This window comes from Gracilinanus agilis, chromosome 3, assembly GCF_016433145.1.
Source record: "Gracilinanus agilis isolate LMUSP501 chromosome 3, AgileGrace, whole genome shotgun sequence".
Taxonomy (NCBI): Eukaryota; Metazoa; Chordata; class Mammalia; order Didelphimorphia; family Didelphidae; genus Gracilinanus; species Gracilinanus agilis.
The window spans coordinates 380,107,354-380,127,582 of record NC_058132.1 but is presented as its reverse complement, the minus strand read 5'-3'; the positions used below and the strand labels follow the sequence as shown (position 1 = coordinate 380,127,582).

Sequence of the window (20,229 nt, the reverse complement as noted above, 5' to 3'; positions counted from 1 at the left end):
GTTGAACCAACCTTGCATTCCTGGTATAAATCCCACCTGATCATGGTAGATGATCTTCTTAATTACTTGCTGGAGTTTCTTTGCTAGTATTCTATTTAAGATTTTTGCATCTATGTTCATTAGGGAGATTGGTCTGTAGTTTTCTTTCTCTGTTTTTGATCTCCCTGGCTTTGGAATCAGTACCATATTTGTGTCATAAAAGGAATTTGGTAGGACTCCTTCTTTGCTTATCATATCAAATAATTTGTATAGTATTGGGATTAGTTGCTCTTTGAATGTCTGATAGAATTCACTTGTGAATCCATCAGGCCCTGGTAATTTTTTCTTAGGGAGTTCTTTAATGGCTTGTTCAATTTCTATTTCTGATATGGGATTATTTAGGCATTCTATTTCTTCTGCTGTTAATCTAGGCAATTTATATTTTTGTAAATATTCATCCATATCTCCTAAATTGCTATATTTGTTGCCATATAATTGGGCAAAATAGTTTTTAATGATTGCCTTAATTTCCCCTTCATTGAAGGTTAGGTCTCCTTTTTCATCTTTGATACTGTCAATTTGGTTTTCTGCTTTCCTATTTTTTATTAGATTGACCAGTACTTTGTCTATTTTATCTGTTTTTTCAAAGTACCAGCTTCTAGTTTTATTTATTATTAATTCAATAGTTCTTTTACTTTCAATTTTATTAATTTCTCCCTTGGTTTTTAGTATTTCTAATTTAGTTTTCATCTGGGGATTTTTAATTTGCTCGCTTTCTAATTTTTTGAGTTGCATGCCCAATTCATTGATCTCTGCCCTCCTTAATTTGTTAATATATGCACTCAAGGATATAAATTTCCCCCTGAGTACTGCCTTGGTCGCATCCCACAGAGTTTGGTAGGATACCTTATCAACTTTTATCCAAGAGATGTTAGGGAGCTAGTGAATGTATAATTCTTTCTTTTTGTCATCCATCTTCTTGTCTCTCATTCAGCACTCATCAGAGCTGAGTGGACCTTCATATCAGAAAGGAGATATGAATGGGAATATTAATATCCACCCACTATCATAAATTCAAAAATTGACAAATTTTCTCTAAGTTAGATTATAATGATATAGTTTTGCCCACTCCAGAAGAACTGACGGGGCAGCTGAGTGGCCCAGTAGTTTGATAGCCAGGCCTATTCAAATCTGACCTCAGACACTTCCTAGCTGTGAGACCCTGGGCAAGTGTCATATTCAATCTAAAACACAGCTTCCCAGATTAATATGCCCTGTTAATAACTAGAATAGTATAAAGATACCCCCATCTTTTGATAACACTTGACCCCCATTACCTAGCCCTTATCACTCTTCTGCCTTGGAACCAATACACAGTATTGATTCTAAGATGGAAGGTAAGGGATTTAAAAACAAAAAAGAACTGACAGGTTAGTTTCTTGACCAACAAGTATGAGTGACCAATTTTTAATCCTAAAGTAACAGCTGTTAAGATGACTAACAAGATGATTTTATTCCAGAACCTTGGTGTATGTATCTTTAGCTTACTGTTGAAGCTAGTTAGAAATTTACATGAATGAAATTCAAATAGTTGTTGTTTTTGTGGTTCATTTGTATCCAACTTTTTGCAACTCCGTGGACCATATTTATCCATGGAGTTTTCTTGGCAAGGATAACTGGAGTAATTTGGCATTTCTTTCTTGTATGGATTCAGTGTATCATTTTGTTGGTCAATCAGAGGTTAAGTGACTTGCTCAGAGTCTCTCAGTTAGGAAGTGTCCAAGGCCAGATTTGGATTCAGATCTTTCTGACTCCAGGTCCAGCATTCTATCCATTAAGCCAACTAACTGCCTCATAGAGGTTAAATGACTTGATCCAGGGACACCCAGCCAGAGTTGTGTGAGGTAAGATTTAAATTCTGATCCTCCTGATTCCAGACCCAGACCCAGGGCTTTTAACCACCAAGCCACAGCTGTCTCTACATATTCAAGTAGACAGATGTGTTATCTCTGATAGTTCTAAGTCTTATAGTTAGAGAGATATAAACTGAAAGGTTTTTTGCACAGGCTAAGTGCTGAGAATTGCACAACCTTACGCTTGCCACCTGACCCTAAAATTCATACTGTATTCATCTATATCAGATAGAAAGATGTTATCAGCCTGCTGTAATTTGCAGAACTAGAAATGTATGTAAATTAGCTTTTTTTGATACTGATATTATCAAGAGTCTTAAGTTCTTCCTATGTTTCCTGAAAAGAAGGATTATACTGGTGGCATAGGGAATCCCTGAATAAGTAAATACAAAAGAAAGTACTGTATTTTTATTAGTTTTATTGATCTCTTTTGCCAGTATATTTTAGAATTCTTAGAGGCTTTTTTTTTTAATTAACTTTATTTATTTAATTAATTAGTTTTGAATGTTTTTCCATGGTTACATGATTCATGTTCTTTCCATCTCTTCCTCCTACCCCTCTCCCATAGACAATGAGCAGTTTTACTGGGTTTTACATGTGTCATTGATAAAGACTTATTTCCATATTATTGATGTTTGCACTAGGGTGATCATTTAGAGTCTACATCCCCAGTCATATCCCCATTGAACCATGTAATCAAGCAGTTGTTTTTCTTCTGTGTTTCTGCTCCCACAGTTCTTCCTCTGAATGTGGGTAGTGTTCTTTTCCATAAATCCCTCAGAATTGTCCTGGATCATTGCATTGCTGCTAGTACAAAAGTCCATTATGTTCAATTGTACCACACTGTATCAGTCCCTGTGCTTCTGGCTCTGCTCCTTTCACTCTGTATCAATTCCTGGAGGTCTTTCCAGTTCACATGGAATTCCTCCATTTCTTTATTCCTTTGAGTACAATAATATTCCATCACCAACAGATACCACAATTTGTTCAGCCATTCCCCAATTGAAGGGCATATACTCATTTTCTAGTTTTTTGCTACCATAAAGAGCGCAGCTATAAATGTTTTTGTACAAGTCTTTTTCCAAAAGATGGTTCCAAATCACCTTCCAGAATGGTTGGATCAATTCACAACTGCGCCAGCAATGTATTAGTGTCCTAATTTTGCCACATCCCATCCAACATTTATTAATTTTCTTTGCTGTCATATTAACCAATCTGCTAAGTGTGAGGTGGTACCTCAGAGTTGTTTTGATTTGCATTTTTCTAATTATAAGAGACTTAGAACACTTTTTTATGTGCTTATTGATAGTTTTGATTTCTTTATCTAAAAATTGCCGATTCTTATCCCTTGCCCATTTATCAATTGGCGAATGACTTGATTTTTTTTTTTTTTTTTTTTAATTTTTTAAACCCTTAACTTCTGTGTATTGACGTATAGGTGGAAGATTGGTAAGGGTAGGCAATGGGGGTCAAGTGACTTGCCCAGGGTCACACAGCTGGGAAGTGTCTGAGGCCGGATTTGAACCTAGGACCTCCTGTCTCTAGGCCTGACTCTCACTCCCCTGAGCTACCCAGCTGCCCCTGACTTGATTTTTTTGTACAACTGATTTAGGTCCTTATAAATTTGAATAATAGTTGTGTTCATATAATTTCTGTGTTTGTCTTGGCAAATAGATTCCTAAATATTTTATATTGTCTAGGGTGGTTTTAAATGGAATTTCTCTTTCTAACTCTGGCTGCTGAGTTATATTGGAAGTATATAGAAATACTGATGATTTATGTGGGTTTATTTTGAATCCTGCATTTTTGCTAAAGTTGTTGATTATTTCCACTAACTTTTTAGTTGATTCTCTAGGATTCTTTGAGTAGACCATCATATAATCTTCAAAGAGTGATAGTTTAGTCTCCTCATTGCCTATTTTAATATCTTCAATTTCTTTTTCTTTTCTAATTGTTACTGCTAGTGTTTCTAGTACCATGTTAAATAATAGAGGTGATAATGGGCATCCTCGTTTCACTCCTGATCTTATTGGGAAGGCTTCTAATTTATCCCAATTGCAATATGATGCTTGTTGGTGGTTTTAAATATATACTTTTTATTATTTTTAGGAAAGGCCCTTCTATTTTTATACTTTCTAGTGTTTTCAATGGGAGTGAGTGTTGTATTTCGTCCAAGGCTTTTTCTGCATCTATTGAGATAATCAAATGATTTCTGTTGGTTTGGTTGTTGATATGATCAATTATTTGGGTGGTTTTCCTAATGTTAAACCATCCTTGCATTGCTGGTATGAATCCCACTTGATCATAGTGAATAATCCTCGTGATCACTTGTTGGAGTCTTTTTGCTAGTATTCTACTTAAGATTTTTGCATCTATGTTCATTAAGGAGATTGGTTTTTAGTTTTCTTTCTCTGTTTTTGGTCTGCCTGGCTTTGGAATCAGTACCATATTTGTGTCATAAAAGGAATTTGGTAGAACTTCTTTGCTTATTTTGTCAAATAGTTTGTATAGTATTGGGATTAGTTGTTCTTTATGTTTGATAAAATTCACTTGTGAATCCATCAGGCCCTGGGGATTTTTTCTTAGGGAGTTCTTTGATGGCTTGTTCAATTTCTGTTTCTGATATGGGATTGTTTAAGAATTCTATTTCCTCTTCTGTTAATCTAGACAGTTTATATTTTTGTAAATATTCATCTATATCACCTAGATTACCGTATTTGTTGCCATGTAATTGGGCAAAATAGTTCTTAATAATTACCTTAATTTCCTCTTCATTAGAGAGGTCGCCCTTTTCATCTTTGATACTGTTAATTTGGTTTTCTTCTTTCCTTTCTTTTATTAGATTAACCAGTACTTTATCTATTTTGTTTGTTTTTTCAAAGTATCAGCTCCTAGTCTTATTTATTAATTCATTAGGTCTTTTACTTTCAATTTTATTAATGTCTCCTTTAATTTTTAGGTTTTCCAATTTAGTTTTTATCTGGGGATTTTTAATTTGTTCTCTTTCTAGTTTTTCAATTTGCACTTAGAGCCTTTTATTACTTCCTTTGAGAATCTTTTCTCTGTATTAAGTGACAGAACACAGTTCTATTTCTTATAATGGCCAAACTCAGAATATTAGAGAAAGACCTTCCAGCTATATTGTATCAGTACAAATTTATATTTATGTTTGTTTAAGATGGGAAGATTAGGAGAAACAAACTAAAAAAATGACTTGAAAACAGTTGTTCAGTAACATTTTATACTGTATAAATTAGTTATCAGAAGTATGGTATTAGTCCTTTTGAAAACAATTTATGTAAACATTCTATGATCTGATTTCATTGTAGCTAGCTGTGAAATACTCCAAAATCCACCTCCAGGATTTTTGCCAAGGCTCGGTGTGATTGGTTTTTCTGGAATTTTGGGATACTTTTTTGCCAGAGGTAGGTGCTGTTTTCAAATGGAATAGTGAATCATTAATTAATTTAATGTTCATTGATAGTTAACTTAAGACATGTATAATTCAGTTCTGAGTTGCACAAAATTCCAGCCATCATAAAAAGTGGCATTTTTTTAAAAGTTCATAGAGTTGAGCAGTAGATTTGTTAAAATGTAATGAATTTGTGGGGCAGCTGGGTAGCTCAGTGGATTGAGAGCCAGGCCTAGAGACGGGAGGTCCTAGGTTCAAATCCGGCCTCAGACACTTCCCAGCTGTGTGACCCTGGGCAAGTCACTTGACCCCCATTGCCTACCCTTACCAATCTTCCACCTATAAGTCAATACACACAGAAGTTAAGGGTTTAAAATTAAAAAAAAATGTAATGAATTTGTACTTTTCTTTCTCTCTATTAAGTTTGATGTTAGGGACAAATAGTGATTATTTAGGTTATAGAGTACATTATATTGAGCCAGATTCTACTGTGAAAATGGAAATTGTTCACATCTTAGAGATACTTTCTTATGTGGAAGATGGTCCTTTTCCATATAGAATGAAACTAACTTTTGTCTGCCAAAGTTATTACAATGTCATAAATAAATAAATGTAATAAATTATATTTATTTTTATTTGAATATTTAATAAATAAATAAAGTGTTGCTACTCTTTTTACTGGTAGAATTATAGTTATTAGAAAAGTGTTTTCAGTACTATTATATGTTGTAATTTTTACTTCCCAGCATGCTATAAAGTTTATGCTTACACTAAGTATAAAATTATATATCATAACAAGCTTTAGATACTTGAAAAATGACAGATTTTTCCATGTCAGTTTAAATGTAAAAGATCTATTCATTAGAATTATTAAGTATTTATTACAGCTACTACAAATTGAGTTGAAAAAATATACTTAAAATACTTATATTAAGTTAATCTTGTTACTTCTAGAGAAATGCTAATTTGTAAGCTTTTCTAGTATTGGGCTAGTAAATTGTTGGCCTTGGGAAAGTCACTTTACCTCCTAGAGTTGTGAAAAAACTGCCTTAAAAACTATAAACTGCTATATAAATGTGAGTTTATTCTTCATAATATTTTAAGCATTAAGGGACCTTAGTAATTATTTAGTCCAATTCTTTCATTTTGCAGATGAGGAAAATTGAGGCCTATTTTCATAGGTAAATACCATGAGTGAGGAATCCCTTTCTTTACTCTTTTGGGGAAAAAAAAAAATCTAATGTTTAGAAATCACAATAGAGCCAGATACACATCATGACTTTCCCCAGAAGACAAAACACAAAGACTAGAAATGTAGAGATATCTTAACATTGACCAATATATAGCCTTTGACCAAATATTTAGCCTCAATTTTATAACAACACCTTGTAAAAGAAAAAGAAAAAATTCAAAATTCTCTGATACAAAGGGATGGCCAAAAATTTTTACAAGGATTTTCCAGGTCATGGATGAAGGTGCCTCAACCCCTAACCACTGCAATGTGGAAGGGATGCCTGTGTGACAGTACTAACTTGTTCTGTGTACATTAGAATCCAGGATTAGAAAGGGGCCAGTGTACATAATAATGATGGGTCCAGTCTGTAACGGTGTATCATAGGATTTAAAGCTTAAAGGGAATATAGAGCTCATTTGATCTCATATCTTACTTTACAAATGAGTCGATGAAGTCCCTAAGACATCAATTTACCCAAGATTACATAAATAGTAGAGTTGGGATTCAAACTCAAATCCTTAGATTACAAATTTAGTTTTCCTTCTATCATAACACAATCAACTTTAGGACAAAATAATAAAAAAAAATTGTAACCTTTGAATATCAAAGGTGTGTGGTAAATTATGTGATAAAGAGAGTAACAAAATTCACTAATAATGGGGGGGACTTTCTTTTAACAGGTTCAAAATTAAAGAAACTTGTGTATCCAATTGGTTTCATGAGCATTACTGCATCTGTCTATTATCCACAAGAGGCTTTTGAATTTGCTCAGGTCAGTTATGCTTACCTAGCCAGAACAATCTTTGGTTTTTGTCCATATGATTTTTTTCCTGTGGTTATAATACTTGATTTCTTATCATCTTCAGTTTTCACATTGAGCTTGAAAGGGGCTTTTTTTTTTTTCATTATCTAGAACAAATGTATTTTCTTCCTTCTATCTTGCTTCTGGATCATTTTCTAACATCAATTTGATGTGCTCAGAATAGGAAGATGAATTTTAATATTCAAGCAAAGAATAAGCAGGAATTTACATCTTTGTATGTTGATATATTTCTGTAGATAGAACTGCATTTTTATGATTCATTGCTATGCAGATTGTTATTAGGTTTGTAGGTCTTTTGATAAAGAGGTGATTCTAATTGTATTCAGAAGATCCTAGATACTGAGTTGGGAGGAACCTGTAGTTTTGTGATTGTTCAAAGAATATATAACAATATATAAAATATATAACAATATATAAAATATAATGTGTTTTTGGAGAACCTTTGAATGCTAGTTAAAGAAATTGAAACTTTATATGTTAGGCATTAGGGAGCAAGTGAAGGGTTTTAAACAGAGGAGTGAATCATAAGCATTTATTATGAAATTTTCTGAGGAAGAGATGGAGTTATCTAATAGTTGAGGGGATCAGGAAGGACTTCATATAGCAAATGGTGCTAAGGGGAAGCTACTACAAAAACAGAAGGGAGATTGTTGTGTGTGAGAAACAGAGGAAAGGCTAATCTGACTGAATACAGAGTTGCAAAAATGTGAAGTAAGGAGCCATGTACAATGAGATTGGAAAGATAGGTGGGGGCAAGTCATTGAACCACCTTAAAAGTTAAACAGAGAAGTTTCCATTTGCCTCTAGAAGCAATAGGAAACCATTGGAATTAATTGAGTAGAAGAACAACTTGGTCATATCCCCACTTAAGGAAAATCTCTTTGGTAGCAGGGTGGAGGACAGTCTGAAGCATGGAATGACTTGAAGTAAGAAAATGATTAGGAGGCTGTTACAGTACTAGGTGAGGGGTGGTTAGGTCCCAAAACAAAGTGGTAGTTGTGTGAGTGAAGAAACGGTTGGATTTAAGAGATATTGTGGAGGTAGAAATGGCAGAATTTGGTTACTTATTGGAAATGTGAGCAAAGGAGAGTTAAAAGTTGAGAATAATATCAGAGTTACAAGCCTGAGAACCTAAAAGAATGGTGGTTCCTTTGACAGAAATAGGAAAGTTTGGAAAAGGATGGATTTAAGGGCAAAGATAATGAGTTCTGTTTTGGACACGTTAAGTTTTTTGAGGTGTCTTCTTGGCATAATATATGAAAATGGGATTAACTCTACTCTGCCCATTCTTGGATTTAATCACCAAAAGTGTACTTAACCTCAATTGGGGGAGGTTTGTGACCCATGTGTGCAATAGTGGGTGATGAATCAGAATTGACTGACTGCCCCCTGGTCAGTCCTAAGCAAAGCTTTAGCTGTAATTGGTACACATAAAATAAGAGGAAGGCACAGGAAGTGATACAAGGAATGGTCTTTATAAATTGCAAGAACCTCCTGTGAAAAGGTTCTTTTTCCTTGAACTGGACCCTGGAGGAGCTCTGGCTGAGGACCTTGGACTGCTTTCTATTTCTCCTTAGAACTACCATGTGGGTGAGTGAAAAAGGCTGACTTCCTTCCTTGGCTTTTCCCTAGAGGTCCTAGCCTCCAGAGGGGCCCCTTGTCTGGAGGAGGCCTCTTGGCTAAAACCCTCGTTAACTGATCATTAGGCCCTCTGGCTGGGGCTATTGGAGCCCTGCTAGAGTAAGCCAGAGCTTGAACACATAGTCTAGCTCGTTAAGCTAGATCTCTTTCTCTACCCTCTTCTCATTTTTCTACTTTCACTCTTTCCCTCTGTTTTATAAATAAATTGCTAAAAAATCATTTGGAATTAATTAAATTCCTGGCGACCACACTCATATATTCAGTCCAGCCATAATTTTATCCTTTATAAGGAGGTGGTTAACATTGAAAGGACTAGAATTTTAGAAGACCTAAAAGGACCAAGCAAATATTTGTGTCTTTTGACAAATCTAGTCATAACTGACTCTGGGATATCCAGTTTGAAAATGTCCAGTAGGCCATTGCTAATGTGGGACCAACACTCACTGTAAAGACTGAGGCTAGCTATGAAGATCTGAAAGTCATCAGAATGGAGATGATAATTAAATCCAAGGTAGCTAATGAAGACACCAAGTGAGAGAGAGTTCAGAGAAAGAAGCGTAAAGGGCTCAAGACAGAGCTTTGGGGTTCATCCACAATTAGGGGATATGGCCTGGATGATGAACCAGCAAAAGAGATTGAGAAAGAGCAATTAGACTAAGAGAGTATGATCATGAAAACCTAAAGAGGACAGAGTATCTAGGAAGAAAGGATAATCATTAATCTCTGCTGCAAAAGAAGAGGTTAGTAATAATGAAGGCTAAAAATAGGCCATCAGATTTAATATTAAAGAGATTAACTTTCTGGAGAAAGCAGTTTCACTTAACTGATGAGGTCAGAAGTTGCACAGTGTTGAAAAGTCAAGGAGGGGAGAAGAAATGAAAGTAAGGCATGCAGAGAGCTTTTTTAGGAGTTTAGCTGAGAAAGAGAGGAAGGATATAGAAAAATAACTTGAGGGAATGGTAGAATCTAGTATGGGCAGGAGACTTGGGTATGTTTGCAGTGAGTAGGAAAACTACTGGTAGGAGATAAAGACTGAAGATTAAAGAAAGTGAAGTTTCAATTAAAGTTGTAATTTGGGGACATCTAGGTGGCTCAGTGGATTGAGATCCAGGCCTAGAGACGGGAAGTCCTAGGTTCAAATCTGGCCTCAGAACACTTCTTAGCTGTGTGACCCTGGGCAAGTCACTTAATCTCCATTGCATAGCCCTTACTACTCTTCTGCCTTAGAACTAATAACATAATATTGATTCTAAGATGGAAGGTAAGGGTTAAAAAAAAAGTTTTAATTTGCTGGAGAAATTGGAGAAGATGGAAATGAGGGCACATTTAAAGGAGTTGGCTTCCACAGGAAGGGTTACCTCATCATAGACACAGGGAAAACGAGAGAATTAGGGATTAAGTCAAGGGTTTTTGAAATTAGGGGAAAAAGAAGGAGCTCATGTTGAATGGTCTTAATTATCACAGTAAGGTGAGAGGTGATGTCCTTGGGTACTAGAGTAAGTTATATTACCATCATTTTACAGATGAGGAATAAATTCTAAGTAGTCGTTTCTGGCCAAGGGCCTCCATTATCTGAAGTGGAATTAGAACCCAAGCAACTAGTCATAACTGGCTTATTTCATTCATTCAACTTGCATTTATTAAGTATCTGCTTTGTGCTAATTCAGCTAACATGTATGAAGCAGCTATTATGTGTAAGTCAACAGGCAGTATGGATAGAGCTTGGTTAAAGGCCCACCTCTGACACAGATTAACTCTGTGACCTTGTAAAGTCTCCCAACTTCTCAGTGCCCCAGGCAGCTTTCTAAGATTCTGAGCAGAGAAGGTATCAAATTTTATCATTTGGGGAAATTCCTCCCTGGAACCTCTGGATACCTATGAAGTCAGGTTCTGAGAATAAAGAGATGAAAAACAACTATGGTTATTTCTAAGGGTCCATCACATTATGTACATAATAATATGATAGCACATAGAACATAATAAAGACATACTCAAATAAAATGCTCAAGGCAAATGTGAAGAAGGGAAAGCCTTTTCAGCTTTGGAGTATTAGGGAGAGGCGGGATGAGGGGCACATCTGACTGTTATTTACCTACTTGTAACATTTAGGACTCCCTATTTTTCTTAAACAAGAATACAAATTCCTCGGTCTGGCTCTTAGGGTTTTCAACAGTCTCTTGACTGAATCTCTTCAGCCTTCTTTCACATTACTCCATTTTCTGTGCTTCATATACCATTCAAGTGGAACTGTTTGCTTTTTCCTAAACTCAACATGCCATTGTCCCCTGCTTCAGTACATTTGCCCCCTATGCCCAATGCATTCCCAGGTACCCTCTGCTTTTCAGAATCTTTATCTTCCTTCAAGGTTTAGGTTAGAGGTCACCTTTTTTATCAGTCCTTCCATGAGTCCTTTACTTCCTGCTCTTCATGCTCACTCTACCCCCAAATATTTCTAGGATTCTTCATCTGATCTCTCTTCTTTTCCCCCATTCATTCTCTGTCCAGAACTACACTTATCTTTATCCTTGAGAGCATAGTCTGTTTTAATTTTGTCTTTGTATTCAGGACATAGTAGATCACTTTCTTTATGACCTTGCAGAAGTAATTTAACTTAGGTCTTCAGCATCCTTGACTGTTAATTGACAGGGTTAGATTATGTGATCTCTAAGGTCCCTTCTTATTTTCAAATGAACAGATTATCCATAAGCAATGTAAGAGTTAGTTGCAGACATTTCACTAATTCTGTAGGAATTTAGAGTAGGAAAAATATGGGCTGGGATTAATCTGAGAAGTCTTCAGAAAGGAGTTAGGTCTTAAATTGGATGAGAAGTGTTGTTGGAGACCAAATAGTATGAGCAAGGTTACTAAGATGGGAAGGAATAAAGGCACATGAGTTGGCAAGGGGAAAGCTAGTAAGGAGACTAGATTAGCTGGAATTGTGGTTAATATTTTGGATTAGTTAAAAAAAAACATTTTAAATGGGCAAGGTATAGAATCAGACTATGTAAGGCCTTTAATGGATTTGAACTTTATAATCATGAGCCAGAGGAATTTGTTCCAGGCTTTGAAGGGGAGAAGTGTCACAATGAAAGCAAAGTTTTAGAAAAATTAGTTGTATAGAGGTGCATAAAATAATAAAATTATGAAAATCAGCTAGAAACCTCGAAGTAATATAGCTAAGAATTGGTAAGGAATGATCCCACATGGCACTAATTTCCTGGGGTCTCTTTCTCATTACCATGAAGTGATAGTTCTCTATTTCTCCCTTCCCACTTATTACACTTACCTTTAAAAGTTTACTTGAGCAAGGTTTGAGTTTTTTATTCTTCCCTCCATAAGACCTAATTGTGGTTTTCCTTCTAAATTTCATATGACTATATACATATGAAATGCATACCATATGACCATATGTGTAATACAGCATGACCATAAATAGTTGGCAGTGGGGATGTATGTGAAAGAAATAGTTCCAGGAGACACTGCAAAGATGACTCAAAAGTATAGAATACTTGAAAGATACTAGTTTTAGTGGTAAAATAATGAAAAGTTGCTAATTTTTTAAGGGAACTTAGTTTTAGACAAATTTTGTTTGAGGATATATCTAGGCAGAGATGTCCTATAAGATCTTACTTTTTTAAAATTAGGCTTTTATGCTTTGGGACAGCTAGGAGGCACAATGTATGGAATGCCAGGCCTGAAATCAGAAAGAGTCATCTTTATGAGTTCAAATCTAGCCTCAACCACTTGCTAGCTGGGTGGCCCAAGGCAAGCCACTTAAACCTGTTTGCCTCAGTTTCCTTGTCTGTAAATTGAGCTAGTGAAAGAAATGGCAAACTTTTCCAATATCTTTACCAAGAAAACCCCAAATGGGGTCACAAAGAATTGGACATATCTAAACAGCAATAACAAATTTTATGCTTTTACATTATGCCACATTTTCAATGAGTATGGGCAGTCAAGATAGTGTGGGAGCCTGATAATTGGAATTTCACCTAAGTCACCACAATTTAGGGAACCTTGATCCCATTCAGAAACAATTGAGCTTAGCATCTAGATAGTGGGAATAATTATTTAAAACATGAAGCATTTCTTCCAGTTACTGCAGATGAATTCTCTATACTGCTGCCCTAGCCCCCCTACCCAGATCAGGAATCTTCTAGTAACCTAGGATCTCTTCCCACAGGACTATAATTCCCAGTGGCCTCTTTCTCATTACCATGAAGTGATATCCCTCTATTTCTCCCATCTCACCTATTAAACTTATCTTTAAAAGTTGACTTGAGCAGGTTTCAAGTTTTTTACTTTTCCCTCCACAAGACCTAATTGTGGCTATCCTCCTGAATTTCATATGACCACACGCAGTAATATCCCTGCTTATTTTATAAGATCATAGATTGAGAGCCAGAAGAAACTTTAGAAACCACCTCGTCCAAGCCTTTCATTTTACAGATGAGGAACCTAAAGTCCATAGAGGTAAAATGTTTTGCCCAAGATCATTCAAAGGAATAACAAGTGTCAGAGGCAGGATTTGAACCTAGCTTCCCTTGTTTTGGGGGCTCTTGCTCTTTCCCTGGCCACCAGAATGCTTCCTTCCACAGACTTCTGGTGACATATCATCCTAACCCCAGCTTTGAACTGAAAAATAAATGGGAAAAATTCCTTTAAGAAAAATATCCAGGGGGGAGCTGGGTAGCTCAGTGGATTAAGAGTCAGGCCTAGAGACGGGAGTTCCTAGGTTCAAATCCGGCCTCAGACACTTCCCAGCTGTGTGACCCATGGGCAAGTCACTTGACCCCCATTGCCCACCCTTACCACTCTTCCACCTATGAGCCAATACACAGAAGTTAAGGGTTTAAAAAAAAAAAGAAAAAGAAAGAAAAATATCCTTTGTGAACTCTGTGTCCTTCACTTTGTAGGTGAGAAAAATAGGGAAGAATTCCTTGAGGACAAAAAGGGAGTGAGAATTGTAGGTAAAATTAAACTTGCAGGTTTTTTAAAAGTTCACATATATAAATCAAGATAGAAGCAGCAAAAGGACCAGGAGAGCTTTGAGGAACCAAAACGTTATGAAATGAGTAATAACTAAAAGCATGAAGTCATTTAATGGAAGGACAGCCAGTAAATTGTACATGTTTCAGGAGCAATGATGTAATCAGTGTGTTATATCCTCTCACTGTGGTAAATCATGAAAGCTCTGAGTCATCAAAAAAGGTTAAATTTAGGGTCAATGAACTTTGTTTAGAAAGGAAAGGAAGTGATGTGTTTAAAAAAACTTCCATAAAATACTTTTTAACAAAAGTTTATGTCTTCATTCTCAAACTTTTCAGGGAATATATCAGCACTCCAGAAAGTCTTCCTTTACTGATTAAAAACTGACAGTTAGACACTAGCTATATTTAGTAAATATACTTCATGGCACAAATTTTAGAGTGAATAACTTGAGGGACTTTAGGAATCTCTAATTCTGAATTTTGGTTTTTTCCTTCTCAGTCCACTTGTGTTGAAAGGAGACTCAAGTTCCCTATTCTATTTCTAAAATGAAAGTCTACTTGTATTGAAAGAAGACTCAAGTTCCTCATTCCATTTCTAATATCCATAATAGCTAACATCCAAATATTCTGGAAGAATCCCCCATCCCCTATCTCCTCTTAGGGGTTTCAGTTTTACTCTAAATAATTTCTGATAAAGTTGTGATGGCTATGTCCAAAAACAAAGAAATTGCAACTCTCCCATCCAGAGATAGCTTTGAATCCTCAGTTTCCTTCATCAGTTCAGATATCATTTCCTGGAGGAGGCCTTTTCCAACCCCAATAATTAATTGTTCTTACCCTATTCAAATTATTTTATATTTACTTCCCTGTTTATGTGGCATATCCCTGGTAGAATGTCAGCTCCATAAAGAAAAGAATTTATTTGTTTTCTTGTCTTTGTATCACCAGTGCCTACCTCATTGCTTTGTATATGATGTTTAATAAATACTTCTTGAATTGAATATAAATTTACTTTGATCTTTTGCAACAAGTAAACCTGAAATTTTTTGCCTTAAAAGCTTGTTTTTGGTCTATATTCATTGTGTACATTAAATCTTGCCCCATATTAGAACCCTTTTTTATAGTTAGGACCCTACCATAGACCTTGTATTTTTTTTGCTTAAAGTCTATGCTGGAGTCATGTAGGTAGCTCAGTGGATAGAGTCTGGAGACCTGGAGATGGAAGGTCTTGGGTTCAAATTTGGCCTCAAACACTTCCTAGCTGTGTGACCCTGGGCAAGTTTACTAAATCCCTATTACTTATCCCTTACCACTCTTCTGCTCTGGAACTGCTATACAGGTGCTTGTGCCAGTAATCTATTTAGGACACAACTAAACCGGATAAACAAGGCCTTATTCAGGCCATTTGGGCTTATGGACAGTTTGTGAATGTTCATGCTATAGGGTATACCTTTATAAACTAAAGATACTTTCAGCCTTCAAAATAAATGTCTAAAAACACACCCTTTCATTGCATACAAGCAGAATGCAAAACATTTAGAATTACATGGGAAATAAATTTTTATTTTAAAAAAAAGCTTTGAAGTTATTGTAGAGGAAAAGAATAGCCATATGTGACACTATATAGGCATTTTGGAGAATGATTCAGAATCTAAAAAAATTTTTTAGGAAGTTCTAGTAATGTAGACTATTCTGGCATTCCAAAGCATATAATTTCTGGATGTTTCTTTGTGCCCAGCACATATATAAAATGGTAACATGTAATGTAGTCTCCAAGAATTTCACAGATTAATGGACTGGTAGAGGAATGAGACACACATGTAATTATAATGGATTAAGTTTGGAACAGTGTGAGAAGTCAAACAGAGGCATGAGAGATTGAGGTGGAAAATTTATGGTTTTGGTGGAAAATAGGATTCAGGAATCAGAGGAAAGGGCCCCTTAGCTGGGCTTTAAAGGAGGGGAAGAATTTCCTCTGGTAGATGTGTGAGGCATTTCATACCAGAAACAGAGGAGGTCAAGCATAAATATATAGGTGTGAAAGAGGGAGAAAAATGAGATTAGGGAATGGCTAATGGTCCTGTTTGGCCAAAATATAAAGTACAGAAAGGGGAGGGATGTAAAATAGGTTTGAAAATTCAGGTTGGAACCAGACAACAGAGATAACAACAACAACAGCAACAATAATAATATTAATAGACTTGTCCAAGGTCGCACAGTCATTAAGTGTCTGATGGTGGATATTCTAACTCCAGGCCTGGTGTTCTGTCTGTTGTGCCCTCTTACTAATGCTAGAAAATTCTGAATGCTGAAGTTGAGTTTAAATTTTATCTTAAAGATAATGGAGAACCATTGGAGATTTTTAATCACAGGAATGAGGTGATCAGGCTGATATTTCAGTTTGCATTGGAGAAAAGAAAGTCTGGAGGCAAAAAGATCAATTTGGAAGGAGACTAGTAACCCTGCTCTAAGTTAGATACAATAGTCTGAAATAAGTGTGATACTGTAAATAGAAAGGAGAGGATGGATACAGGGGGTATTGTAGAGACAGTGACTTTATCTAGGTAGGCCTTGGGAACTAATGGGATATAAGGAATGAGAAAAAAAAGAAAAGCTGAAGATGATTCTGAGATTTTGAGCCTGGATGATTGAGAATAGTGGTACCAACAGTAGTGATAAGACAGTCATAAGAAGAGGCAAAGGTTTTTTGTTTTGTTCATTTTGTGGGAAGAGTGAAGGATGGAATGATGAGGTCAATTTTAGACACATTAAACTGTCAATGTGACACCCAAGTGGAGAAGACCTGAAAGCAGGTACAAGTAGAGACTAAAATACATGAGAGATAGAGGGTAGAACGACTTGATTATCATTAGTGAAGAGAAGGGATACATGAAACTATAGGAGTTGATATTGCCAAGAGAGAGTAGAGGACATGTAGAGAGAAGAAGACTGAAGATAAGGCCTGATAAGTCACCCTTGGGAGGCAAGGTGATAAAGATAAAGCCACAGAGACTAGGAAGGCAGCAAAAAGAGAGATGGGAGACCCAGAAAAGAACAGGTCCCTTGAAACCAAAGAGGGGAAAGGTGTCTACAAAAGGAGGGAGCAGCCAATAGTAGTCACTATTGCCAAAGAGGATAAAATCTGAGAAAAGGTCATGGGAGCGAAGCATGTCAATAGAGTTATGGGGCTGGGAGTCATATCAGGGCCTGAAAAGTTTGTGAGTTGGGGCAGCAAAGTAGTGCAGTGCATAGAGCGCCAGATCTGGAGTCAGAGGACCTGGGTTCAAATGTGGCCTCAGATACTACTTAGCTGTGTGATCCTGGGCAAGTTATTTAACCCCAGCTAACCGTTGCTGCTCTTCTGTCTTAAAATTGATACTATGACCAAAAGTAAGGGTTAAAAAAAAAAAAGAGTACATGAATTGAGAAACAAGAGGCAGTTGGGTGTGGGTTGTTCTTTTTCAACATGCTATTAATTTTTCTCATTCTTTGTTTTGTTATAATTATTCGTGTACATGTTTCAGCCCTGAGGAAACAGGAAAGGACTTTGAGACCAGAAAGAGCATTTGTCACTTTTGTATCTTTCCCATCTTGCACATAGTAAGTGCTTAATAAACATTGTTCCAATGTGGCTCTGCAGTACAAGTATACAAGAAATGCTCAACAGAACTTGAAGTAGTTTAATTTAAATCAACATGCTTACATGAGCCATGTATGTTGTTTTAGAGCATTATTTCATTTTTTTTTTAAACCCTTGTACTTCGGTGTATTGGCTCCTAGGTGGAAGAGTGGTAAGGGTGGGCAATGGGGGTCAAGTGACTTGCCCAGGGTCACACAGCTGGGAAGTGGCTGAGGCCGGGTTTGAACTTACGACCTCCCGTCTCTAGGCCTGGCTCTCACTCCACTGAGCTACCCAGCTGCCCCCATTATTTCATTTTTATCAGAAAGAGAGCACAATTCTTTTTTAGTATTCACTGAGTTTTTTAGAGCTTCATTTAATGTTGCTGTTTTGGCTCAGTTTAAGAAAATGCTCCTATTTCCTGTCATTACAGCATTGCTCTCATTACTTGCCATTCAAAAAATAAGCATTATTTGTAGCATATTGTGTGTGACAAATAGTTGCTGTTGCCTATCCCCTCCATAGCAATATGAATATTAAATAATATTGGTCTGGATCATTTATCCTGCTTTAATTTAGGCACTACAAGTAGACAGATTTTGTCAGAATTTTTTGTAATTTAAGCACCCGGGGACAGGGTGGAGAAGGTGTGAATTGTCGACGTGGAATCTAGCGACCCCAAACTTGTGGCCTAGTGAGATCTGATGAACCCCAAGTTTTAGAAATAGCTTGTAGGTTGGAGACCCCCAAAGCTTGTGCTTATTCCCTGTTCCCATAAGAATCCACCCTGAAGGGAATCACAGACTAGCAGTTGCAGACTGAATAATGGACCCTAGGGTAAATGCTAAATACCCTTTTGTCTTAGGTAGTCTTCCCCATTGTATCCGAGACCCTTTCCCAGGAAGGCACACCTGGGCAGGGACCATCCTTTAGTGTCCATTGTAAGCAGCCCCTTTGAAAGCTCACCCTGTAGAGTGGGAGGACTGTAGTTCCTTAGGTCCCTGATTTGATTCCCACTCAAGGCTCTAAGCGCAGTGTCACTCCCAGCAGGTCAGGGAGCGGAGCAAAGCAGAGTTCACTTTGCATAAGGTGCAGCTCTGTCTTAGAGGACTAATCAGCCCTGTTCCCCCTTTCCCTTGATTAAAGAGTGGCTTTATGACTATTTAATAGTTCTGTGTTTTTTCAAAGTTAACAAATGGAGGTTCCCCAGTGAGATCCAAAGTCCCAGCTGCCTGAGCCGCCCTGCTAACAAGGACCCCAAGATGTAGCCTGTTTAGGGTTGAGTCAAGAGTCTGGTTAGCAGAGGGGCCAGATAAGTGGCTCTCAGAGTAAAGGACTCGGTCACGTGTATTTGGGAGTGACCCACTCTTTAATTAAGGGGATTTAGGTGACAGTCCGTAGATCTATGGAGGGTCACAGAACCAGAACTGCTCAGAAGTGTCTGGATTTGGGGCACAGTAAATCTGTGGCCTCAGGAGGTGGGAGCAGCCAGCAACCCGAAGAACCAGGGAGATGTCTGTTGGATGTCTGATTTAATGTCCAGAGGCAGTTGGAGATGTATGTCTGGTGGCCTGAAGAGAGGCTAGGGCTGAATAAGTAGATTTGAAAATCATTACTTTAGAGGTGATTGTGGAATCCATGGGAGCTGAATAGGATCCTCAGGTTCCCACGCAGGTTAGGTGTTAGGGATGCCATTGCCTCTGCCATATGGGCTATCCTGGGGACTGGCTCAGGGCACAGATATACTTGGTACTAGCAGTAATGGGATCAGCAGTGAATGTAGCATCCACCCATCTTTCTGCCATAAATTTGCCATCCCCAATCCTAACTTCTGCCATTTCTTTCTAGTGGGCACTCTGGATGGAATCTTCCCCTTCATCCTAGATTTCTTCTCATATTCCTCATTCCTTGAATCTTCTGATATTCACTGAAATGGAGCTTTCTCCCCAGGACACTAGCTCTTGGCACTCTTCCTAAAGCTGATATTCTTGACCTCTCATTATGTTTTCATACATGAGCAAGGGGAGAAGTCAGTATGCTTTTTTTCTCCCCTTCCTGCTATCCTCAGACCTCTCTGCCATCATCCCTCAAAAGTATACTTTGCCTCTTTACTGCTGATTTAATCCCATTGAAATCTTTATTACTGTCACCTGTTGTCTTCCAGGTCATTCTCCTTTGTCCCCAGTAAGCTTACAGTGAATCTTCTCTGTCCCATCCTCTGTAGACCCTTTTGAACACCCTGATCTCTCAATTCCTCAACCTTCTCAGCCTCTGTGACTTGTCTCTAGTCCACTTCAGCCACACGTGACTCCTTTGTCTTAGGCCTTTCCCCACTCACACTCCCCAGCTGTAAAGGAATTCCTCCTAGTTATAGCTCAATATGTAGGTACAAAAGATTTTTAGAATGAATTGCACAATATTTTACATGAAACCTTCAATTCCATTCTTTCACATTCTTATTTTATCATATTTTGTTTATCATTGTATTATTTTTATTTTTGAGAATTTAAAATGACCTATTCACATTGAAGTTGTAGGGTTTTTTGCATTATGTATTTGTTTTTGCTATCATTTGATTCATAAACATGAATCAGTAACAAAGTAAACCCGTTAAGTA

At 37.0% G+C, this 20,229-nt stretch overlaps 1 protein-coding gene across 1 annotated transcript in view; it reads left to right on the top strand.

Annotated features, from left to right (window-relative positions):
* Window positions 1–20,229, top strand: part of APOO (apolipoprotein O) — a 96,379-nt gene that overhangs the window by 49,727 nt on the left and 26,423 nt on the right. Inside the window, exons 5-6 of the mRNA XM_044670147.1 lie at window positions 5,222–5,317; window positions 7,219–7,310. Coding sequence (XP_044526082.1) covers window positions 5,222–5,317; window positions 7,219–7,310 — 188 coding nt within the window. The remainder of the gene's footprint in view (window positions 1–5,221; window positions 5,318–7,218; window positions 7,311–20,229) is intronic.